General features: G+C 41.2%; 1 protein-coding gene across 10 annotated transcripts in view; it reads left to right on the top strand.

The window, feature by feature from the left end:
* FRMD4A (FERM domain containing 4A) overlaps nt 1-26,686 on the top strand; it is a gene marked incomplete at its 3' end in the record, with an annotated part of 767,390 nt that overhangs the window by 111,284 nt on the left and 629,420 nt on the right. For 3 of the 10 annotated variants that reach the window (XM_079914368.1, XM_079914371.1, XM_079914369.1), the window contains one exon: nt 15,129-15,248. The exons of the other annotated variants lie outside the window; for them this stretch is intronic. In XM_079914368.1, the coding sequence (XP_079770494.1) occupies nt 15,188-15,248 (61 nt within the window). In that variant the 5' untranslated portion in view covers nt 15,129-15,187. The remainder of the gene's footprint in view (nt 1-15,128; nt 15,249-26,686) is intronic. 10 annotated transcript variants of the gene reach the window in all.

The raw sequence follows: 26,686 nt of genomic DNA, 5'->3' as shown, positions 1-26,686 counted from the left end.
CCCTTGCCACTGTCCAGCCCCACTCCAGCTGAGGAGGCCGTGTGGGGAGAGGGACCTCAGGAGGGTCAGGCGGGCCTACTTGGTGGTCATACAACAGTACCTCTTTACCAACTGGACAGTCTGGGTGGGCTGTGCGTTCCTCTTTTCACCGTGTTGCAGCTGGACCTGTGTGTGCAGGGTCCATGTCACACAGGAAGAGCACCTAGGGGAAAGGTGCACATGGGGAAAGGCTTCCTGGAAGAGGAACATGAAAGGAAAAGGCGAGATGAGGACTCCAGGAAGAGCGAGTGGTTTATAGAGCCACACAGTTGGGCAGGGCTTGAATTAATGGCAGACGTAGAATGAGGTGACAGGGCTGAAGACACGAGGGGGGATCTTGAGTGCCCTTCTCGGCAGCTTAGAATACTTTCTGTTGGTGACGACATGTTGTTTAAGGGATTTAAGGGGCCATTAGTAATGATGATAATAGCTATTTAATGAGTACTTACTATGTGCTATATTTATAGAATATGCTAAGTGCTTTACAGACTTAATTCTGGAATTCCTAACCTTAAGAGTTAGGAATTACTGTCCTCCATTTTACAAAAGAGGAAACCAACGTATAAGTTGACTTTGCACAGCTTGCACACCCAGTGCCACTTGCAACATGGATGGCGAATTGAACGTGGACAAGATTGTAAGCCCTTTTCCACTGAGCCTTGTACCTGGCATATAGTGGGAACCCACAAGGAATTCATTAAATAAAGAAATGATCGGAGGCGGGGTGGGGCTGGGGAGTGAGGAGACTACCGTGCTCGTGCATGGGCGGGAAGGCGTCCTGAGCTAGAAGATGGTCTCATGCGTCTGGAATGGTTTGAAAGGAATGGAAGAGGTAAATGTCTCACGCGTAACTGAGTGGTTTGTGAGAGACCTGTCTGGGCACAGCCAGGGTCGAGTGGGACAGCCAGGGGAGAAATGTCTGTTGGGTGTGTGTGTCCAAAGCTCGTGGGGAGGTTGAGGCAGCAGATAGAGACTTGGGGTCCGAAGATACAAAGTTAAAACTCTGTGAGTGTCCACGGAAGGCCAGGAAGATGGGAGGGGAACCAGGGGAGAGGGTGAGAAGGAGCCTGGGGACTGGGGGGACAGACCATGGGTGTGAGAGGCCACCCTTTGTTGCCATGGAAAGGATAGGGATTCCCATGTGTTGTGCTACCCGCGTGCGAGACCCACACTGGCCCTGCTGTGGCCTCTGCGGGCTCTGCTAGGCTCTTGGTGGCCCCAGGGGAAAGGTACTGGGTGTTGAAGGAGAAGCAGGAAAGTAGAAAGGATGCAGAACTGTTTTTAAGCATCTCATTTGGAAGCCACGTGTGGGTGACTCTGATGTATACGGCAGTTCCCGAGGGTCTCTGTAGTGTGGTGTTACTACCATGTCTCAGATCTTTTACAGTTTAGCACGCTAAGATTTAAGTGTAAATATTTAAGTGTAATTGTAGCCTTTGTGTGTGGGGGGGCGTGGATCTTAAAATGTAACAATAGTGTATTTGTCATGTTCTCTTAACATTACGGGAGGTGCTAGCAATCTCCCTTCCACAAGGGTGCTCTCTAAATCGCATCCTACTTGGCTGCTTTCTCTTGACTTCATATTTGCACCTGATGATACAGAAAAAGAGCAGGGGCTGAAAACACCTAATGTGCCTTGTGGTTAAGACTTGGGTTCAAAGCCTGCCTGTCACTTTCTATCATTGTGACCCTGGGCAAATTGTTTAACCTCTCTACCCTATCTCCTCATCTACACGACGGATGGGTATAATAATAGCAATAGCTGGCGTGGCTAAGTAGAAGGCATTTCACACGAATTTCCTAGTGAGTCTTTGCAACAACCCAGGAATGTTTATTATGTTTTTGGATTGAAAAACAGAGTCATTTGGGTGATGGAAATGTTATTATTTTAAATAAATTAATAAGTGGCTATTTAAAAAATCTCAGTTTTAAGTTCTCTTATGGAAAATATAAATAGATAAAATCCACATAAATGAAAACTCCCTGGGGCCCTCAATCAATCAATCAATTAATTAATTAATTATGGCTGCATTGGGTCTTCGTTGCTGTGAGTGGACTTTCTCTAGTTGTGGCGAGCGGGGACTACTCTTTGTTGCAGGGCATGGGCTTCTCATTGCAGTGGCTTCTCTTGTTGCGGAGCACGGGCTCTAGGCATGCAGGCTTCAGTGTTTGTGGCGCGCAGGCTTCAGTAGTTGTGGCGCGTGGGCTCAGTAGTTGTGGCGCACGGGCTTAGTTGCTCTGCAGCATGTGGGATCTTCCCGGACCAGAACTCGAATCCATGTCCCCTGCATTGGCAGGCGGATTTTTAACAACTGCGCCACCAGGGAAGCCCCGCTATTCTACCTGTTAAGAAGGCAGACGTCCCCTAGCGTCTAGTACAGGACGTGCGCATAACCAATGAGGCTCTGGTCCCTAGCCACCCTGTAATCCCAAATGCCTATACCATCCTCAGTTCAGTTCCTCCTAGCACCCAGGTCTTCATAGTCCTCGATCTAAAAGGTGCTTTCCTCACTATCCTTCTCTCCCGAGGTTCTCAAGGCATATTTGCTCTTACGTGGATGGACCCTGACACCCACCACTCTCAACATCTCACCAGGACCTCCCTCCCCCAGCGATTTAGGGATAGCCCGCACCTCTTGGGTCAAGCCCTAGCCTCTGATTTATCCACCCTGTCACTTCCGGGCAGCACTCTTATTCAATAGGCTGATGACCTCCTCCCGGCAGCCCGGACCACAAAGCCTCCCTTCCCCAAACCATAGCCCCCGTCACTGACTTGGCTCTACGAGGCTACTTGAGTCTCTCCTTCCAAAGCACAGATTAATCAGGTCACAGCCAAATGTCTAGGATTTGTCTTGTCCCCAGGACAGTGAACAATCACTACTCAGCACAAAGAGCTTATAGCCGTTCTCCTTCCGCCCCATAACAAAAAGGAATTAAGGGCCTTGCTGGGCCTCACTGGTTCCTTTTGCATCTGGATCCCCACTATGACCTTACAGCAAAACCTCTGTATGTGGCCCTCTGAGGACCCGAAGACGAGCCCCTGGAATGGAACTCCTCTCTCCAGTCAGCCTTTGCCTCACTCCTGACAGCCCTCACCTCTGCCCCTGCCCTGGCCCTCCCAAACTTAGATAAGCCCCTCTTACTGTACACCCATGAATGAAGAGGGATCGCCCTGGGGGTCTTGAGACAAAAATACCACCCAGCTTTCACCTCTCAAATTACCCAACAGGTGTCTCAAGCTTTCGATGTTAAATACAAACTACATACAGCCTGACATCCGCAATTGCAGGTAAAATGGAAAAGGCTCACTCTTCTCTCAAAAAGACAACTCACCACGTTTGCCTTTGAACCCAATCAGAGCTGGCTAGAGCTCCTTCCCTATGCCCTTTTCCGACTCCAGGCTGCTCTGATGGCCCCTCATACCTCAGTCCCTTTGAACTCATATACTCTTCTTATTCCCTTTTCTACCGTGAAACCCCCTCCTCTGGGCTCTTACCTCCAAGCCTTAGAACTAACTTGCAACCTTTTACGGACCCATACTAATAGGTACCTACCCCAGCTTCAGGACTTGCCCATCTACAATCCTACAACCTGGGGAATGTGTCCTATTAAAGGACCTCACCTAACAGAACCAATAGTGTGTATCTGTATCTCTCTCTCCCCCCTGTTCCCGCCCCATAGATAGATAGGTAGAGAGAGAGAGATGTATGGATATACAGATATAGATATATAGGAGGAGATTTCTTATAGGAATTGTCTCATATGATTATGAAGGTTGAGAGTTTCCATGATCTGCCATCTGTAAGCTGGAGATCCAGGAAAGCCAGTGGCATAATTCAGTGCGAGTCTGAAAGCCTGAGAACCAGGAGCTCTGATGTCCGAGGGCAGGAGAAGATAGATGTCCCACCTCAAGAAAAGAAAGGGAGAGAAAGAGAGAATCAATGAATTTGCCCTTCCTTCACCTTTTTGTTCTATTCACACACTCAGTAGATTGGATGAAGCCCACCCAGGCATGCTGGGGAGGGTGGTCTTTCCTCAGTCCGCCAATTCAAATGCTCATCTCTTCTAAAAACACCCTTACAGACACACCCAGAAATAATGTTTTGCCAGCTATCTGCCTTTGCTTTTTCTGGCCTTTTGTATTTTCTTATGAATTTTAGGATCAGTTTGTCAATTTCTTAAAAAAAAAATTCTGGCATTTCGATTGGGATTGCATTAAACTCGTATATTAGGAGAACATTTAATTATAATATCACATCCTACAGTCCTTGTACATAGCATATCCCTTGATTCATTTGCTTTTTCTTTATTTTCTCTATGTAGTGTGTTTTTAGTTTGCATTATAGAGTTCTTGTATACCATAGTGGTTATTGAAGCTCTGAGATGTTTCAAAGGCAACAAAAGGATAAATTGAGAAGGCTAGACACATTCTATTGAGTGAAAGTTGAAATATTTTTCAGTTAACTCAGCAACCACCAAACTACACAGCCATCACCACAGCAAGAATCTGGAATGAACTTCAGTCCTCCTTTCCAAAGGAAAAAGAAGACTGCTGTGGTTGAATTGTGTCTCCCTCCCCCCTCCCCCAAAAGATATCTTGAAGTCCAAGCCCCCTTTGCTTGGATGCAGGAGAGTCTGAGAAATATAGTTTTTGACATATGAGTCTCAGGAATGGGTGCTGAGTGAGCCAGCTCGCAGCACGGAACACGAGGTGGAAGGGTGTTTCTTTACTGCTTGGCTTGTGTCAGGAAGAGAAAGTCCTCCAGGTCAGTTTAGAGGGTCTTCCCATCTCTGAACTTCTCCATAGTGTCTTCTTTTGGCATACTGTTCAGTTCTACCTATGTCTCACTCCTTGACCCCTAGTCATCTTGGGTTTTGAGATTTAACTCTTTCCTTCATGAAGGTAACATTAGCACCGGTTTCAAAAGCTCTGACAAGTCACAGCATCTATTTCCCAGAGTCCATAGGAAAAACTACCAGACAGTTGGCTAGTCTGCCTTTCTAACACGTTTGAGGCAGAAGGTGATTCTCGAAACCTCTAAGCCCCTCCTCCCTTTGCTATCACTTTTGTTCTCACAGTTCTATTCCTGGGACAGGCTGCAGCTCTGTCCAACGACAGCACCGCATGGCATCCTGCCTCTTAGTCTACCTCTGATCGGCAGCGCAGCCTTCTCTCCCCTGGTGCAGCTGACTGTCGGGCGCTTTTGAAATAGGATCAACAACACATGCTGCTAACTGGCACCAGTGCGCACTCACACATATGTAATGTGTGTGGTCTAGCCGCTCTCTTCCACTATGGCAACCGGGGCAGAAGCCTTCCGAGATTGCCCTGGCACAACCCACAGCAGCCAATGGCGTGTGGATGGGCTCTGGCAACGGCACCTGTGTGACCTGGTGAGGAAGAGTGTGACGTTGCCATGGTGCCCAGACCCAGGCGCCATCTTGTCCCTTCCTCAAGTGTGAGAATGGCAGTTGAGCTGATTGCACTTGTATTGCTTGGGTGGGAGGTAAAGAGCGGGGCTTTTCATGGGCTCCCGTGACGGTTGGCTCCACATTCTCCTGAAAAGCAGGCTGCACTGAAAGCTGCCCTCTGGTCTTTCCTGAGCTCTTTGACAGACATAAACTTGCTGCTGCAGCTGCTCAGATCATTTTTAGTCTTGGGCAAAGGAGAGGCTGGCTCTTGTACTTGACAACAGGATGTGATTGGTTGAGTCGGGCTGGCTCTCGCTTCCTTGATTCCTCGACTTGAATTCATTTTTACTGTGTGTATCAGGCAGGGTCCAGGCAGGAAACAGATGGACTCCTCTAACTGGTGAGTTAATTAAAGCGATTTTTATAAAGTGGAGGCGAGTGGTATAGGGGTCCCAACAAGGAATTGTTAAGCATCTTTTGGTGAGATGAAGGGGCCAGAGGAGGGAGCAGTGCTGCGAGCTCTGGGGAGAGGGATTGTAAGGTGAGGCTGCCTGGCTGGAGCTGTGACCTTCAGTTCAGAGAAGCAGCCACCCCGTGGCACCCAGCAGGGAGGGGCTGGGGGAAAACACCCTAACCTCAAATTCTTCCTGCCCCCCAACCTCTTCCCCTCATTGAGCCAACCCAGCCAGAAACCACAGGGCAAGGGGCTCACATACAGCCTACATAGGTCAGCCTCCTGGGGTTCAATGAAGGGTACAAAGTGGAAGTGGAAAAATAAGTAGAAAATCACCAACAACTACGCTGGAACGTACTAGAATGAATTCCCCCCCCCACTACGCTTGGGCACAAGAAATGTCTCATTGCTTTATTTTTCTAAACTGAGATAAAAATGGCTCAAGATGCCGTTATTGTCATAGATCAAAAGTGAATATGATCACTAGGAAGCACCCCTGTATGACACTGGGTGAGGAAATACCCTGGCTCTTATGTGGCTGTGGGAGAAATTAGAAGGGGCTTTTCCTTAGCTCCAGGGGCCCCTTTCTGTAGCAGACACCTGTGTTTTTGCCGGTTTGTTCCTTTGTTTCAGCAAACAGCCTCTCGTGTTCATTTGGGAAATCACTCCCCCTTAGTTGTGTGCATACTACCTGGGGGGATTGTGAGCGAAGTGCCCTGCCCTTCCTTGGCCAAGGGGGCAAGGCAGCCACCCCACCAAGCCAGTCACCCTCGATTTTGAATTGAGTGTGATTTTGAAAGTTTGAATTGAAGCTGAGTACTTGATACCTGGACAGAAAATAGTTGAAACCAAATCACCCCAACAGTGGAACCCCGAGGAGAGTGGACATCACTGGTTACCTTGATACCCTGAACTTCCCTGATTTCTGTCCTTTTGGAGACCTCGGTTTTCAGTTTTCTCTTTGGTTCTGTGAGACGCCCTTTTTAATCACTGCCATTGCTTTTTTTGCTTACAACCACAGCATCCTTATAGCTACACAATTGTTGCCATGGCAATGCCTGCTACATTGGTACCTTTGCTGCCCTGGTCCCTGATCTCCCAGCTGCACTGGGAGAGCTGCAGAGAGCTCTTTGCTAAGGTCTTCTCCCAACCACAGGCTTGGCCAGAAGGGACCCTTGTCACAGCTTGTAAAGCTGCAGGCTTGGTGTCCAGCCTGTCATTCTGTCTCCAAGGAGCTGCCTGGGGACAGAGGGCATGTCCCTACCACTTGTACAAAGAACTGTCCCTGCACGTCCTGTTCGCCTCGTTCATTCCTGAGGAGTCAAGACTGGGTTGGGCCAGTTCCCTCTCTTCCAGTCCTCAGCACTCTCCTCTTTTGGACAAGTGACCTCTCTTATCTTGGTAGCCCACAATTTTAAAAATAAAATCTAACTCCTCCCAGGCAAGATAAGTTTTGATTTCTAGAGTTCAGAGGCCTTGGACTATCTTCTTAAATGGTGGAGTGCTGGGAAAATACATTATTTTGTTGTGAGAAAACTTCAGTACAAAACCAAAACAAAACAATACAAAAAAAAAGTTCACTTCTCAAATAGCTTATCCTGTAATATTACTTTCTATATCTTTTGACAGAATGAATCTAAGCCTACAATGTGAGTATCTGGGGGATCTTCTCTCTTTCTCTCTCCTCAAATATAATTGTCATGAGTATAATTTACTACTAAACTATAAGGGATTTCTGTGTTTGCAAGTAAATTATATTTATCCATAATTGAATATATGCCATTATATATAAACAGTATCTCTTCTGAAACTGCTGGAAAAATGAATGAAATAATATCTACAATAAATGAATCCCTACTGATTCACTGGCACTGATCTTTAATGATCTTAGTCAACATAATTAAGACTAAAACTCACTGTTTGGCCCTGACTTCCCTCACTGTATCCCTTTGTCATCACTCACTCATGCATCAAGGCTCATCACTCTTCCCTCCACAACCCTTCCTGTAAGCCTCTGTCTTTGGTGGGTAATCTCCCTCTGGTAAACCTTTTGTCCTTCCATGTCTAAGTCATATCTCACCACCTGTAAGAAAATTTCCAAAACTGATTGGAATTTTGCCTTTATATAATATGAACATATAATATAAATTCAAATACATGTTCACTCTCTTATGCTTGTACGTATTTATATCTGTCTCTCTACCCATCCATCCATCATCTCTGTGCTTATATAAGCAGAGACTTTGTTCGTGTATTAAAACTTAATTATGGGGCTTCCCTGGTGGCGCAGTGGTTGAGAGTCCGCCTGCCGATGCAGAGGATGCGGGTTCGTGCCCCAGTCTGGGAGGATCCCACATGCCACGGAGCAGCTGGGCCTGTGAGCCATGGCCTCTGAGCCTGCGCATCCAGAGCCTGTGCTCCGCAATGGGAGAGGCCACAACAGTGAGAGACCCGCATACCGCAAAAAAACAAAAACAAAAATAAAAAAAAAGCAAAAAAACTTAATTATGAACAAGAACCCATTTATATATAAAGCAGAAGAAGCAAATGGGGGGAAAACTCTTCTTTGGCTTGAATATGTCAATTTGCATTTATTGAGGTTCAGACAAATAGACATAATTTTCTCTAATTTGCTTCTTGAAGAAAATGAATTTAAACCATCTATAATAACTTAATGGTAACAGATTAGGACTCTGTACTGACATGGGAGTCATGAGAGTACAAAAGGGCACAATGCTAAAGGTAATAAAGTAGGGGCGGAGTCAAGATGGCGGTGTGGGAAGACGCAGAGTTAGCGTCTCCCAACAGCTAGGGTGCCTGCCGGCTGCTGGTGGGGGACTCTGACCCCCAGGAAGAGGAGAGGAACCCCAGAGTGAACCAGTAGGATGTAGGGGGACTGAGGGGGGAGGAGAAGTGGAGGCCAGACAAGATTGGTGCCCCTGAGGCTGGGGAGACCAGGAGAGGCAGGTGGGAGGGACACTCCGGGAAGAGCAGGAGAGGAGTGGAGGGCGATCCCCTGGCCCACGTGGGCCAGGGAGCCTGCTGAGCTCCCAAGCCAGTTCCCCCGCCCTCCAAACCCCCCTCTAGGCCGCATGGGTCCTTGAGGGCATAGGAGGGAGGCTGGGGAGATCAGGAGAGGCAGGCAGGGGGCCCTGCGGGAGGAGCAGGAGAGGAACAGAGGGCGTTTGCCTCGCCCACTCGAGCCCAGGAAGCCTGCTGGGCTCCCAGGTGAGGTCCCCTGCCCTCTGAGACCAGGGATGGGGGGCACGTCTGGGCCCATTCTGTACCTTGAGCCTAAGCCCCATCCCCCAGAGCCCCCAGGGCCTTTTCCAGCCCTGTGGGTCCTGAGGATTGGCCCCACCCACTGCCCAAACCTCACCCTTGCTTAGGTCCCACCCTCCACAGCCAAGGCCTTCCTTTTTTTTTCTTTCTTTTCCCTCCTCCTCTTACTATTGTGGTACTGATGTACCTTCCAGTTGTTGATTCATCTACATTTTTATCTTTACATTCTTTCTAACATATCTGTTAGTTTCCTAGTCTAATTTTATTTTTTACTTTGTTTTCTTTTATTTTCTTTGCCACCCCACGCGGCTTGCGGGATCTTGATTCGTGAGCCCGGGGTCAGGCGGAGGCTCCTGTGGTGGGAGCTCCAAGTCTGAACCACTGGACTAACAGAGAACCTCAGACCCCAGGGAATATTCATGGAAGTGAGGTCTTACAGAGTTCCTCATCTCAGCACCAAGACCAAGCTCTACCCAATAGCCTACAAACTGCAGTGTTAGAAACCTCAGGCTAAACAACCAGTAAAACAGGAACTCAATCCCACTTATAAAAAAAAAAATGAGATGTCAGAAAAATATGTCACAGGGGAAGGAGCAAGGTAAAAACCTACAAGACCAAATAAATGAAGAGGAAGTGGGCAGTCTACCTGAAAAATAATTCAGAGTAATGATAGTAAAGATGATCCAGAATCTTGGAAATAGAATGGAAGTGCGGATTGAGAAAATACAAGAAATTTTTAACAAAGATCTGGAGGAACTAAAGAACACACAAACAGAGATGAACAGCACAATAACTGAAATGAAAAATACACTAGAAGGAATCAATAACAGAATAATGGAGGCAGAAGAACGAATAGGTGAGCTGGAAGACAGAATGGTGGAAATAACTGCCAAGGAGCAGAATAAAGAAAAAAGAATGAAAAGAATTGAGGACAATCTCAGAGACCTCTGGGACAACACTAAGCACACCAACATTCGAATTATAGGGGTTCCAGAAGAAGAAGAGAAAAAGAAAGGGTCTGAGAAAATATTTGAACAGATTATAGTTGAAAACTTCCCTAACAGGGAAAGGAAATAGTCACCCAAGTCCAGGAAGCACAGGGAGTCCCATACAGGATAAACCCTAGGAGAAACACATCAAGACACATATTAATCAAACTAACAAAAATTAAATTCAAAGAAAAAATATTAAAAGCAGCAATGGAAAAACAAAAAATAACATACAAAGGAATCCCCATGAGGTTATCAGCTGATTTTTCAGCAGAAACTATGCAGCCAGAAGGCAGTGGCAGGATATACTTAAAGTGATGAAAGGGGAAAAACCTGCAACCAAAGTTACTCTACCCAGCAAGGATCTCATTCAGATTTGATGGAGAACTCAAAAGCTTTTCAGACAAACAAAAGCTAAGAGAATTCAGCACCAAACCAGTTCTACAACAAATGCTAAAGAAACTTCTCTAAGCGGGAAACACAGGAGAAGAAAAAGACCCACAAAAACAAACCCAAAACAATTAAGAAAATGGTAATAGGAACATACATAACGATAATAACCTTGAATGTAAATGGATTAAATGCCCCAACCAAAAGACACACACTGGCTGAATGGATACAAAAACAAGACCCAAATATATGCTGTCTACAAGAGACCCACTTCAGATCTAGAGACATATACGGACTGAAAGTGAAGGGATGGAAAAAGATATTCCATGCAAATGGAAATCAAAAGAAAGCTGGAGTACCAATACTCATATCAGATAAAATACACTTTAAAGTAAAGACTGTTACAAGAGAAAAGGAGGGACATACATAATGATCAAAGGATCAATCCAAGAAGAAGATATAACAATTATAAATGTTTATGCACACAACACAGGAGCACCTCAATACGTAAGGCAAATGCTAACCACCATGAAAGGAGAAATCAACAGTAACACGATAATAGTAGGGGACTTTAACACCCCACTTACACCATGGACAGATCATCCCAACAGAAAATAAATAAGGAAACACAAGCTTTAAATGACACAATATATCAGATAGATCTAATTGATATTTATAGCCTATTCCACCCAAAAGTGGCTGAACATACCTTCTTCTCAAGTGTACACGGAACATTCTCCAGGATAGATCACATCTTGGATCACAAATCAAGCCTCGGAAACTTTAAGAAAACTGAAATCATATCAAGCATCTTTTCTGACTACAGTACTGTGAGATTGGAAATCAATTACAGGAAAAAAACTGTAAAAACCACAAATACATGGAGGCTAAATAGTGTGTTACTAAATAACCAAGAGATCACTCAAGAAATCAAAGAAGAAATTTAAAAATACATAGAAACAAATGACAGTGAAAACGCGAAGACCCAAAACCTATGAGACGCAGCAAAAGCAGTTCTATGAGGGAAGTTTATAGCAATTCAATCTCACCTCAAGAAACAAGAAACATCTCAAATAATCTAACCCTACACTTAAAACAACTAGAGAAAGAAGAACAAAGAAAATCCAAAGTTTTATCCAGTAGAAGGATAGAAATCATAAAGATCAGGGCAGAAATAAATAGAAATGAAGAAAACAGTAGCAAAGATCAATAAAACTAAAAGCTGGTTCTTTGAGAAGATAAACAAAATTGATAAACCCTTAGCCAGACTCATCAATAAAAAAAGGCAGAGGATGCAAATCAATAAAATTAGAAATGAAAAACAAGAAATCACAACTGACACTGCAGAAATACAAAGGATTATAAGAGACTACAAACAACTGTATGCCAATAAAATGGACAACCATGAAGAAATGGACAAATTCTTGGAAAGGCACAATTTTTCAAGACTGAACCAGGAAGAATTAGAAAATATAAACAGACCTATCACAAATAATGAAATTGAAACTGTAATTAAAAATCTTCCAACAGAAGTCCAGGACCAGATGGCTTCACAGGTGAATTCTATCAAACATTTAGAGAACAGCTAACACTGAGCATTCTCAAACTCTTCCAAAAAATTGCAGTGGGAGAAACACTTCCATATTTATTCTACGAAGCCACCATCACCGTGATAGCAAAACCAGAAAAAGATATCACAAGAAAAGAAAATTATAGACTAATATCACTGATGAGCATAGATGCAAAAATCCTGAACAAAATACTAGCAAACAGAATCCAACGGCACGTTAAAAGGATCATACACCATGATCAAGTGGGATTTATCCCAGGGATGCAAGGATTCTTCAAGGTATGCAAATCAGTCAATGTGATACACCACGTGAACAAATTAAGGAATAAAAACCATATGATCATCTCAATAGGTGCAGAAAAAGCCTTTGACAAAATTCAACACCCGTTTGTGATAAAAACTCTCCAGAAAATGGGTATAGAGGGAACCTACCTCAACATAATAAAGGCCATATATGACAAAGCCACTACAAGCATCATACTCAATGGTGAAAAACCGAAAGCATTTCCACTAGGATCAGGAACAAGACAAGTATATCCACTCTCACCACTCTTATTCAGCATAGTTTGGGAAGTCCTAGCCACAGCAGTCAGAGAAGAAAAAGAAATAAAAAGAATACCAATTGGAAAAGAAGAAGTAAAACTGTCACTATTTGCCGATGACATGATACTATATATAGAAAATCCTGAAGATGCCACCAGAAAGCTACTAGAACTAATCAGTGAATTTGGTAAGGTTGCAGGATACAAAGTTAATGCACAGAAATCTCTTGCTTTCCTATACACGAACAATGAAAAATCAGCAAGAGAAATTAAGGAAACACTCCCATTTACCATTGCAACAAAAAGAATAAAATGTCTAGGAATAAACCTGCCTAAGGAGGCAAAAGACTTGTACTCAGAGAAGTATACAACACTGATGAAAGAAATCAAAGATGACATAAACAGATGGAGAAATATACCATGTTATTGGATTAGAAGAATCAATATTGTGACAATGACTATACTACCCAAAGCAATCTACAGGTTCACTGCAATCCCTATCAAACTAACAGTGGCAGTCTTCACAGAATTAGAACAAAAAATCTTACAATTCATATGGAAACACAAAAGACCCCGAATAGCCAAAGCAATCTGGAGAAAGAAAAGCGGAGTTGGAGGAATTAGGCTACCTGACTTCAAACTATACCAAAAAGCTACAGTAATCAAGACAATATGGTACTGGCACAAAAACAGAAATATAGATCAATGGTACAGGATAGAATGCCCAGAGGTAAACCCACGCACATATGGGCAGCTAATTTATGACAGAGGAGGCAAGAACATACAATGGAGAAGAGACAGCCTCTTCAATAAGTGGTGCTGGGGAAACTGAACAGCTACATATAAAAGAATGAAATTAGAACACTCCCTAACACCATACACAAAAGTAAACTCCAAATGGATTAAAGACTTAAATGTAAGACCAGACACTATAAAACGTTTAGAGGAAAAACACTCTTTGACATAAACCACAGCAAGATCTTTTTTGACCCACCTCCTAGAGAAATGGAAATAAGAGCAAAATTAAACAAATGGGACTTAATTAAACTTAAAAGCTTTTGCACAGCAAAGGAAACCATAAACAAGACAAAAAGACAACCCTCAGAATGGGAGAAAATATTTGCAAATGAAACAACGGACAAAGGATTAATCTCCAAAATATACAAAAAGCTCATGGTACTCAATATCAAAAAAACAAACAATCCAGTTAAAAAATGGGCAGAAGACCTAAACAGACATTTCACCAAGGAAGACATACAGATGGCCAACAGGCACATGAAAAGATGCTCAACATCACTAATGATTAGAGAAATGCAAATCAAAACTATGATGAGGTATCACCTCATACCAGTCAGAATGGCCATCATCAAAAAAGCTAGAAACAATAAATGCTGGAAAGGGTGTGATGAAAACGGAACCCTCCTACACTGTTGGTGGGAATGTAAATTGATACAACCACTATGGAAAACAGTATGGAGGTTCCTTAAAAAACTAAAAATAAATAAAAAATAAAAATAAAAATAAACTACCATATGACCCAGCAGTCCCACTCCTGGGATATACCCTGAGAAAACCATAAATCAAAAAGAGACATACACCACAATGTTCATTGCATCACTATTTACAATAGCCAGGCCATGGAAACAACCTAAATGGCCATTGACAGACAGATGGATACAAAAGATGTGGTATGTAGAGACAATGGAATACTACTCAGCCATGAAAAGAAACGAGATTGAGTTATTTGTAGTGAGGTGGTTGGACTTAGAATCTGTCATGCAGACTGAAGTAAGTCAGAAAGAGAAAAACAAATACCATATGCTAATGCATATATATGGAATCAAAAAAAAAAAAGAGGTACTGATGAACCTAGTTTCAGGGCAGGAACAAAGAGGTAGACATAGAGAATGGACTTGATGACATGGGTTGGGAGGGCAAAGCTGGGGCGAAGTGAGAGTAGCATCGACATATATACACTACCGAATGTAAAATAGTTGGCTGGTGGGAAGCAGCAGCATATCACAGAGAGATAAGCTCAGTGCTTTGCAATGACCTAGAAGGGTGGGATAGCGAAGTTTGGAGGGAGACTCAAGAGGGAGGGGTTATGGGGACGTGTGTATGCATATGGCTGATTCACTTTGTTGTGCAACAGAAACTAACATGGTATTGTGAAGCAATTATACTCCAATAAAGATCTCTTACAAAAATAATGGTAGACAAAGTTGATCTACAAGGGCTTATTGTCTAAAAAAGTTAACTATCTAAAAATAAACAATTAGTAATAATTTTGGTAGTCTGGAAGATGAAAATTTTTATGAATTACTGAAAATTCAAGTTACTGTTGGGAGAAGACAAAGAATACTGCACTGTGATTTACGATTATGAATCATAAAATGTCAAATTTCAGTGTAAAAGAGAAAATTCTTTATTGTTTATATTTTATGTTCCAGGGAGCAAAGAGTGATTTCAGTTCCTTGGTGGTTTACGTCCCTCAAGTACCCTTCAAAGAATGCTTACAAGTTTACGCATGTCTGCAGAAGCTGATGAGTCCCACAAGAAAAGACTTCTAGGTACAAAAAGTTTTTCTTTACTATACTCAGGTGTCACACAGATTGGAATTCTATTAGAGACAATTCGTTTGTATGATATGTTGGCCATATTTTCATGATTTAAATAAATTTTGCAAACTTTTATTGAGCATCACCATCTTCAGGGAACTGCAAAAGAACATAAAGGGGCTGAAGACTTGGTTCTGCCAAAGGATATATAGGTTGGTGGGCTCCCTAGGCATGATATGTGGTAAAACAGGAAATGTGCTCCAAGAGGATATAAACACAGTGGTGAAGGAGGGAGCTTGAGGGAGGAGTGAGGGTTTCCCATGGAAAGAGGTGTTCAGGGGTCCTGAAGCTGATGGTCCTTAAGCCTGCGTGGGGACTTGGAGAACAATGGAGTCCCAGGACCAGAGAGTCACTAGAGCACTGGGGACACAGACTCAAGCAGACTTTGCTTAGGATTGGCTCTGTCTACAAAATCACTAATGGAATTCGAACTCGCTAGGAACACATCCCCTGACATTTGAAAGCTGGCCTTCCAGGTGGATTTCTATGGACTCTCACTATGTATTTTGAGCCTCTGAGTCCAGAAGTAGAGGTGTCAGCAGGCAGTCTGACTTGTTGAGTTGGAGTTTGCTCTAATGCCTCCCTCTTGTTCCAGGTCCCCGCTCCTTCCTTTTAGAACCTTTTTGAATTCTGTCTGAGTGCACTCTTGCTGCCCCGCCTCTTAGACTTGTCCCCATTTTATTCAATAAGATGTCAATGCACTGACTACCTAAGGACCCGGGAAAGTTAACAGCATCCCAGATTGATTTCATTTCATCTCATTGGTCCCAACCGCTTTACAGATACTCCAATGACTTTCACCTCCTGCCCACTGTATATGCCCCTAGAATTTCCCTGTCTCTATAGGAATCCATGCCAACAAAAAGGGGTGAATCAGAAAGGAAACATCAATTATATTACATTTCTGATAAGCTCATTGCCCAAAGTCTACCAGGCCATCACTTGTTCTGGTCCTTCGGGCTGTAGACCTTCAGGCCAGTGTTTCTTTTTATACTTGTGTTAAGGAGTTAGGTTTGGATAGGAAGGAGTCTGAAGTACAGCACTGGTTGTGCAGCAGCAAAAAGGATGCTGCCTGAGTTTCCACACTACCGGCCAAGATTGATGACTCAGCAGTACTGATGCCTGCCTTCCATTCAAGGTCGTAACAAGGGATTTGTCCTGGGCAGAGAGCCAGTACACCACCTGACTGGCAGATGCCTTTGCCCAGAGCTCTTAGGTTCTCTTCCCACGCAGAGGGGCCCTAGTGCTCCTGGGAAGAAGCAGTCCTGTGACCCAGTATGTAAATGAACTCCTCGCAATGGATTTTGGGGACTTGGCAGTGCTGCCCTTTTGCAGGTTCTAAAAGAAGGGCTAATCTTCCTTACAAAACTCTTTTAGAAATTGTGCCAGCCTGGGAATGGCATTATAGGGCCCTAATGAGCAGATAACTGGGACATCAGGAGACCTGCCTGGTCACTTTGATGTAAAATGAGAGAGGCGGATAGATGTTACGTATAATTAGTCTTTGTCTTAATCACATTCCAGCCACATAATCAACACCTAGTCCCAGCAGCAGCTACAGATGAAATGGACAAAACTCTAGTAATTAAGGTAGACTTCCCAAACGTTTATATATATATTCTCTCATTCTGTGTGAACACGTGGTGCATAGGAGCATTAATATTCAACATAGCTGCATGGCTGAGACCATTTCACAATATGTGGCTGGAGGAGTCTGAAATTACCATCTACTTATTGACTTTTTGGGCATTTGGTATTAATTATTTTATGTTGAACATTCTAGGCATTTTTTTTCAGGGACTAATTAGGTTGTATTTCTGTTTCCATTTGGGAAACCTCAGAAGGGGAGGGAGGCTTACCTCTGTACATTGTGTAATTAATTCTTTTTTAGCTCTTATTCCAGCAAAAGTAAGGAATGAACATATCTCTATGGCTTTCTCATTCTAGCCTGAACTGTCTTTTGTTCTTGTGTTGGGCCCAGCTCAGGGGCTCCTAGGTCCCTCCTGTTAGCAACGAAGAGAAAGAATGAGGTGCTGGCTGCCAGCATCTGGTTTCATTCTAAAGTAGAAACAATATTTAAATTACATGTTAATGCTGGCCCTGCCCATATGCAGCCCTGGGAGAAATCATTACTAAGACAGGAATTAATGTGATGAAAGAACAAGTGATAAACATGGAAATAAAGTAGTTAATGTCAGCTATTTCATAAGATACTGTAATAATATTTAGCAGAGACCTTGCATTTTCTCTCCTACATTATTTATATTTTTAGGTTAATTTCCTTCTGGTTTCTATATTACATGACTTGTATAATTTTGTTTTTAAAAATACTCTGGAATGGAAAACTTTCCTACATTGCATATGGTGAATTTAACTACTTTATCCTTTAATATCTTTAGTATTCTTAAGTAGACTTCTTCCTGAGAAGGTGATTAGAAATACTTAGTACATTCCTATGAAATGCTAATATTGTTCTCTTTTTTACATTAGTAAATATTTGAAGTATAAAACCATTTTTTAAAAATAGCGTGTTAGTGGTGGGTTTGCTCATGGTCATAGAAGCTACACCTTTGGAAATAATTCCTGAGATTCATTCCCAAACCCCTTTGCTCTCTCTCTCGTATTAAAACACAGCGCTAGGGAGTGTTTGGTCTCCAGTCTCCTGTGAGGGAAAAGTTGGAAGTCAACCCTGAAAGGTACATCATGCAGGGGTTTGTCTACTCAACTTCACAGCAATGCTGAATTTATAAACCCCAAATTTTCTTTGCTCCCAGCTCTTCGCTTGACTTTTCCATCTTGACAGTAGCTCAGGGTGAGGAGTAAAGAATGATGACTTTCAAGTTGTGAGTTGTATGTCTTCAACTTGTTGACCTGATAGGGCCCAATCCTGTTAGTTCCTATGGGATGACAATGAATTGATCATTTATTGTCCAGTTGCAGGAATTTTTCCTTCTGCCTGATGCTCTGATTTCAGTTGTACAGTTAGGGCTGAAACTCTCTGATCTTTGTGGTCGTTGCTTGGCTGGCTGACGCCTGTGTTCTAGGGTGATCTTTGGTTTGACACAACTGGATAGCACAGTTTGCTGTTTGTAGAAGTATGCATTCCTTTAAACAAATATAGTGCACAAAAATCAAGATTTGAAGAATCCACTGGTAGTATACTTTACAAAGAGATTATAAGTTTTGAAAAAATTTTTATCATAGCACTCAACTTTTACAAAGTGGGATCTATCCATATCTGTTCTTTATCTAACATTCCATTTGTCAATTAGAAGCAGTGTTGCTACCTTATTTGTTTGGATTTTTGTAAAGATAGGCTACTTTCACAAATATAAGCATCAGGGGATATTAAGACAATCATCTAGCTAATTCAAGCCAAAATTACTTTGACATCATCATAAAATTATAGGAAGAGTATACCTGAATCCATATTACCACTTATCTTGAATTTTCACATATAGCTTTGGAACTTTTTTTCATCATCAATTATGAAAATAAATCACATAATAATTAATATTTTTGGCCAAATTTCAGCCATGTTCACAGTTCTATTTTTTTAAATAAACTTAAAAAAATTTTAGACCAGAGTTATATTTGTAGAAAAATTGAGAAGATAGCACAGAGAATTTTCTTTTATAGTCCACACACAGTTTATTCTATTATTAATGTCTTATAATGTATATGTATGGTACATTTGCCAAAATTAATGAATCAATATTGATATATAATTATCATATCAATAATAAGATAAAGTCCATACGTCATTCAGATTTTCTTAGTTTTTACCAAATGTCCCTTTTCTGTTTTAGGCTCCCGTCCAGGATAGCACATTTTACTTAGTTGCCATGTCTCCTTAGGGTCCCCTTGGCTCTGACAGTTTTTTTAGACTTCTCTTATTTTTGATGACTTTAACATTTTTAAGGCACACTGGTTCAGTATCTTGTAAAATGTCCCTCAATTAGGGTTTGTTTGGTGCTTTTCTCATGGGTAGACTGGAGTTAGGGGTTCTGGGGAGAAAGATATAAGTAGAAATAATCTACCACTCTCATCACAGCGTGTCAAGGGTACATATGGTCAGCATAGCTCACCACTGTTGACATTGACCTTGATCACCTGGCTGAGGTGTAGTGTTTGTCAGGTAGAACACTCTTTTAATAGGCAGATTCCCACTGCATATTTAAGAGATGACGAAGAAATTTCTTCATGTGCCACCTGTTAGGACATAGCTTTTAACTGGAAGAAATTACACCCATAATGTTAATTTTGGGCAGTGAGAGATTGCATGGATATGGAATGAATCAAAACTAACCTAGAATTGACCAAACAGTTGGATTTCTGATAAAGTTAAAATTTCATTTGATGTTTAAATATTTGCAAGTATGAATAAAACACAAAAATTGCTTTTAAGTATTCTGAATCCTCTACTGTAGTAAACACCAGACTTTTTACTATCAAAAGACAAAGGTTAATTGTAATTTATTCATTAAAATGTTTGAATACTTCTCTGTGCTGGTATCACAGATAGATATGTTAGAATTAAAACCTATCTTTTACTTCTTCTTACCTGTGGGCCTTTTATTTGTAGGAAACAGTAAGGATTAGGGAAACGGCTAGATGTTGGTGAATGAGTTAGGTCATTAAGGAGGTTAAAAGAAATTATAACTCGTGGGCTATGTAATATGTCTATGAAACATTGTCTGCATAAAAGTAGTTGTTGATAACTGGAACTCCCGTCAACTAACCCAGACACAGTCATTAATCAATATTATATACACAAACAAAGAAGACATATTCACAGGGGTCAATTTGAAATATGTCAGTGAAGCATTTTCACTTCATCTTGCTTAGTTTCTTGCTGGCCAAATCATTAGAATTTCCTCTTTTTTGCTGTCTAGTGGATCAGCTATTGGTCTGTATCCATGAGAAGGCAAAATGCCCAGTTGAGCAATATTTCCAGTACTTTTAGGAATCTCCCTGGAGATTAATTTTATTTGACCATTTAAGGGAGACGTGTTTAGTGAAATACATTAACACTCTGTAGGATGACACAGTATATAAAATTACACCTGCCTGATGAGATGTTTAATAAAATTGAGCACCAGTTCTCAAACCTATGAAAAGAAGGAACAAAATGTTGTTCTTTAACATGATAAGAAGTTCTACTTATAATATCTAGGTAAAAATCATGCTGAATTTACATATATTCAGAGTTATTCACCCTCAACCTGCTACAAAACAATTTCATCCACTACCATACAATTGAATACAATTATGTACTGAGCACCTACTTTCTAATGCTCAGGATACAGTGAAGAGCAAAACAGGCTTGCTCTCTAAAGCTTACATTTTAGTTTAGGGGTGTATGGGAGGGAGATAGGTAGGGAGATGAGAAATAAATACATGTTTGCAATGTCACATGGTGAAAAGTGCAGTGGAAAAAAATAAAGCAGGGAAGGCTTAGGAAGCCCAGGGGAAGAGGATGTAATTTAAAACAGGGGAGTCAGGAGAGACATCACTGAGAATCTAGCACTTGAGCAAACTCCTGGAGGAGGTAACAGGAAGAGCTATCCGCATACCCGGGGAAGAACTTTCCAGGCATCCACAGTAGCAGGTGCAAAGGCTCTGAGGCAGGAACATATCTGATATGTTCAAGCAATAGTGGAGTCTCCGTAGCTGGAAAGAAGCTAATGAGGAACAGAGTTCCTCATTAAGTTGCAGAGAGAGAGGAGGTAGATCATTTGGGGCTTTGCAGGGAACTTTCAGCACTTTGGAAGATTTTTGAGCAGAAATATGACAATATCTGACCTAAGTGCGCAAAAATTATTCTAGCTTCTCTTTTGGATTGTGCTAAGGAGGCCATTGCAATAATGCCCGTGAGAGAGCCGGGTTGCTGACGCGGAGGAGTGGAAATGGTAGGAAGGAGTGGGACTCTGGAGGGGTTTTGAAGGTAGGGTCAGCAGGTTTTGCTGACATATAAAGGTGGATGTGAGTTTCCTCTCAGCATTGGCAGTAGGCAGGATGGAGTGGCTCTCACAGTGACTATTTTATAGAGATTTCTATTTTCTTGTCCACATAATAACGTACAAAAAAGAAATGAGCTTTAAAAGGAAGTCCAGGGCTTCCCTGGTGGTGCAGTGGTTGAGAGTCCGCCGGCCGATGCAGGGGACATGGGTTTGTGTCCCGGTCCGGGAGGATCCCACATGCCACGGAGCGGCTGGGCCCGTGAGCCATGGCCGCTGAGTCTGCACGTCCGGAGCCTGTGCTCCGCAACGGGAGAGGCCACAGCAGTGAGAGGCCCGCGTACCGCAAAAAAATAAAAAATAATTTAAAAAATTAAAAAATTTAAAAAAGGAAGTCCATTAGAAAACTATGATTATATACCTACAAGAGCTAAAGTAATCAAGCAAAGCTATTAGAGATAATAGAACAGTGGAGAAAAACTGCTGGTCAAAAGATAGGATCACACGAATAAGTCCTATACTCAAATGCCTTTATTATCCAGCTAAAAAATATAATAAGGCTTCCAATTTATGATAGCCACAAAATTGGATTATATTACACTTGTATGACGGTATATAACACATATCAAAAAATCTACAAAATTTTCATGGTGAAAAAAAGGACTGAATACATAGAGAAATATGTCCTTTTTCTGGATAAGAAGATCGAATGGAAGCGACAATTATTTTCTGTTTAATTTGTAGTTTTAAGACAACTTCAGTTGAAATACCAGTGATGTCACTGGTGTTTTGTTAAAGAATTCAAAATAATTGGTTCTGTAGTCCACTTGGAAAGACAGACAAAAATATGAAAGTGTTAATGAAGAACTAATAATTGTGGAATAGACTGTTTAAAAAACAACTGAGCCAGTGTAGCCCTGGATTAGAAGGAAAAATATAGACTGTTGAAATAAAATAGGGCTTGCATAAATATTTTTTAGTATGTATGAAAAGATAATCTATGGCCAGTGAGTATAATAGAATTATACAGAGCATAATTATTTCATACATGCTTCTAGAATAATTTGATTTCAATGTGGCAAAAAACAAATTCACCTGAAAGAATTAAAATAGGAAATTAAGTCATATGCAAAGGGTTTATTTAAGCAAAGACAGAAACCATTTTAGATGATTAGAGAAGTTATGAAGAAAAAATGGGCAAAGGTTTTAAAATAAAATTCAAACATCCATACAATTAAAATAAAACAAAGATGAAATAGCAGCAAAATAAAGAAAATATTTTTAAATTCTTGCAGGAAGTCCAGGTGTCACATGGGCAGTGTTGTTAAATGTTCTTTAGGGTTTCTGATGTCTTACAAATATATTTATGCAGCAGATAGAAATTCAATAGATAAAATATATAAAGAGCTTATAAAATCTCTAAGACTACCACCACATCTCCCACAGACAAGCATATATATCTACATCTATTTACAAATATTGTGTAAGCAAATAAGTCACACAAAAGAAAGACTTCTTAACCTCATTTGTAAGAAGGTAAATAGAAATTAAACTAGTTCCAGAGTAAATTACACACCTATTAAATAAGTCAACATCAGAGAAAGTGCTGATGAATCCTGAAGGTGCTGCGTGCAGTAGAGATGACACTATAAATTGATTCAGTTCTTCAACAGGGCAATATTTTAGGCACCTTTTGCATGAAAGCTTTTGTATGAAAATAATCTAAAGGAAAACAAATGTTATCTGTACAAAGGTGAATTATAGTGGTATTACCTGGGATAGTTACAGCAATAACTAGAAACCAAATAACTGTTCAGCACTTGAGGATAGTGAAGTAACCTATAGTTTAATAATCCGATGCAAGGCTGTTTATTATGAGCTTAAGGTGGGGAATTAGAAAAATAATTATCAGATAAGGATTATAGGGAGAAATAGCAAAAGACAAAATTTTGATCATGATCCACGTATCACAGAATGTTTACCTGTGGTTAAAGGTGAGAGATGTTATCAAGAAAGGTAGTTGAGACTAGATGAAAGAACTTGGGATGTAATTTGTGTAACGTTTTAAAAAATCAGCATTAAAGAATTAACGTGAACATCTACATATAGCAATGCATTAATGGGAGGTATTTGGGTGTTACAAGAAATATATTGGTTTGCCCATTTCCTATGCTTTGTCTTCCTTAAGCAGTATTGCTCATTGCATTTTGGAACTGGGGTGGCACAAACACCAAGACTGTCGGCACCTTCATTCTGTGGACGCTTGGGGAGGGGAGTCCTGGAGTAGGTGGGGCTGGGGGAGTTGACCCAGGCCTCTGTGCTGCATGGAAGATACATGACCTAGGGTTGGGGACAGAGTTGGAGTCTCTTGTGGAACTGGAATGCTGGGCAGAGGACAAAGGCAGAGCCAGCCACGTGGATCCAGCCAGCCCAGCAAGGATGTGGCAGATGAAGGCTGTGCGTACATCTTGGCACAATATCGGATGCCACTGGGCTCCTTGCTCTGGTTGAGAGCTAAGAAGGACTGTGTTTGCTGGTGAGAGGCATTTGTAACCCCCCTGGATGGCCCAGGGAGGCCAGGGGTGGGGCTACCATCCGCAGCTGTGCTTCAGAGGAGCAGGTAGAGACCTGGTGTTTGAGCCTGGATCTGGGCTACAGCAGGACAGGGTAGGTTCTGGGCCGGGGTCTCTGAAAAACATTACAGAGAGTGTTCAAGAGAAGCATGCCCTCATGTAGGCCTCGTAGTGGGTGGTCATCCACTCTGGAACCCTGTGCATTCATGTTAGGCAACAGCTCTGAGTGAGGGGCCTGGCATGGGGGGCGGGGTGGGGAGAGAGGACGTGTGAACCATCCAGGGACCAGCGTCTCCCAGGGCATTTTATCCTGGTGAAGCAGAAACATGAGGACTGTCTACTGAGATCAAGACCATGGAGTGAAGGTGCTTCAAGCCCTCCTTAGCAGATTAAAATATCTGTTTCCACTCTTCCTTCACATTTTCTCGACATTTCTGTGCATTTCCACCTTTCTCTTCATCTCATGGGAAGATGCAGCCCTCTTTCCGGTGAAAAGTAACCCCTCTGTCTGGGATCCATTCTCCCTTGATTCCTTTGGGATTTATAGCACCCTTTGTCTTTTCGTCTTGCTGGCTTCTTTTTATGTGCCTTAAGACACAGCCGGGGCTCTTCTGCTTTCCATAGCCACAAACAAACAGCATTGTCTTCTCTTGATCCTACTAGCGCCTCAGTCTGTGCCTTCCTTCTTATTTAGGTATTAAATGATTTCTAAAAACATCATTATTTTACGTATTGAAAATATAACGTAAGGACAATTCGAAAAGTTTTAAACAGGAAATAAATCAATCATACCATTCTAACAGAACTAACTTAATTCTGGGGGTAACTATCATATCATCACATTCCTTAAAAAACAACTTTATTGAAGTAAAATTAACATGCAATAACCTCCTGCAGATATTTGAAGTACACAGTTTGAAAAGTTCTGACACATTTCTACATCCATGAAGCCACCACCCTAATGAAGATAATGACATACTCATCACCCCCCAAAGTTCCTCCTGCCCCATGGTAATCCCTCCCTCCTGCCTACCCCTTGTTAGGCATCCACTCCTTCCCACCCCATCCCTATTGCCCAGGCAACTAGTGATCTGCTTTCTGTCACTGTACATTAAATTTTCTGATCCATGAGGCCAGTATATCTCTCCATTTATTGTCTTTAATTACTTTCAGCAATGTTTTATAGTTTTCATTGTAAAGACATTTCACATCTTTGTCAGATTTATCCCTAAGTATGTCACGTTGTCTGATGCAATTATAAATTCTATTTTTAATTTAAATTTCCTATTGTTCATAGTTGGTGTTAGAAATACAATTGACTTTTGAATATATCTTGTATCCTTCAACTTTGCTAAACTAGCTTATTAATTCTAGTAGGTTTTGTGTGTGTGTGTGTGTGTGTGTGTGTTTGTGTGTAAATTCCATAGGATTTTCTACATGAGAGATCAAGTTGTTTGTGACTAAAGATCATTTTATTTTTTCTTTTCCAAACGGAAGATGTTTTCTTTCCTTTTCTGGTCTTATTGCACTGTCTGGTATCTCTAGTTTGATGTTGAAGAGAAGTCCAGAGAGTAGACAACCCTGCCCTGTTTTTGATCTTAGGGGGAAAGCATTTGGTCATTCTCACTAAATATGATAATAGCTGTAATTTGTTGTAGATGCCTTATGTCAGGTTGAGAAAGTTCCCTTCTATTCCTGAATTTTTAAAAAAATCAGGAATAGATTTTGAATTTTGTCAATTGCTTTTTTATACATCTGTTGAGCTGATTTTATGGTTTTTCTTTTTTAGTTTTTTATTATGATGAATTATACTGGTTGCTTTCAGAATGTTAAATCAACTTTGTATTCTTGGGATAAGCCTTGGCTGGTCATAATGTACTATCTTTTTAATATATTGTTAAGTTCTATTTTCTATAATTTTGTTTAGTTTGCATCCTTGTTCATGAGGGATAATTAATTTTTAGTTTTCCTTTCTTATATTGTCTTTGTCTGATTTTGATATCAAGGTAATGCAGGCCTTATAAAATGAGTTCAGAAATATTTCCTCCTCTTCCATGTTCTCAAAGAATTTATGTAGAATTGTTGTTTCTTCCTTAAATATTTGCTATAATCAGTGAAACCATCTGGACCTGAATTTTTTTTTTTGGGGGGTGGGTAGTTTTACTTCTTTCTTTCCAATCTGTTTGCCTTTTATTTACTTTGTATTTCAGAAAAAGTCTATATTTTGCTTTTGTTTTTTTGTTACTTTTGTTGGATTAAAGAATCATTGAATGATGTTTTTTCCTTTAAATTTTTTAAAGGATGTTGCTCCACTGTCTTCTTGCTTATGTTATCAGTATTTCTGATAAGAAATCTAATGTTACCTTTACATTTGTTCTTCTGTGTGTAATATATGATTGTTTCCCTCTGGTAGCTTTCAAAATAGTTTTCTTATCACTGATATTGTGCAATTTGATTATGATGTGCCTTGGTGTAGTTTTCTTCTTGCTTCTTATGCTTAGGGTTTGTTCAGCATGTAACATGGGGAAGTTCTGGCTGTTATTTCTTCAAATATATTTTCTGTGTCTCCCTTTCTTCAGGGATACAAATTACACGCACATTAGGCTGCTTGAAGGTACCCCACAACGCACAGATGCTCATTCTGTTTTGTTTAAAAATTTTTTTTAAATTTCTGCCTTTCAATTAGAATAGTTTTTAATCTCTGAAAGTTCAAATTGGTTCTTTTTTATATCTTCCATGTCTCTACTTAACTTTTTGATCATATTTAATAAAATTATAATAACTCTTTTCATGTTCTTTTCTGCTAACTCTAACAGCTGTGTTAGTTCTGGATGATTTTGATTGATTTGTCTGTTAT

The sequence above is a fragment of the Stenella coeruleoalba genome (genome assembly GCF_951394435.1).
Source record: "Stenella coeruleoalba genome assembly, chromosome: 2".
In the NCBI taxonomy this organism is placed as follows: Eukaryota; Metazoa; Chordata; class Mammalia; order Artiodactyla; family Delphinidae; genus Stenella; species Stenella coeruleoalba.
The sequence above is the reverse complement of the archived record's forward strand: the minus strand, read 5'-3'. Positions and strand labels throughout refer to the sequence as shown.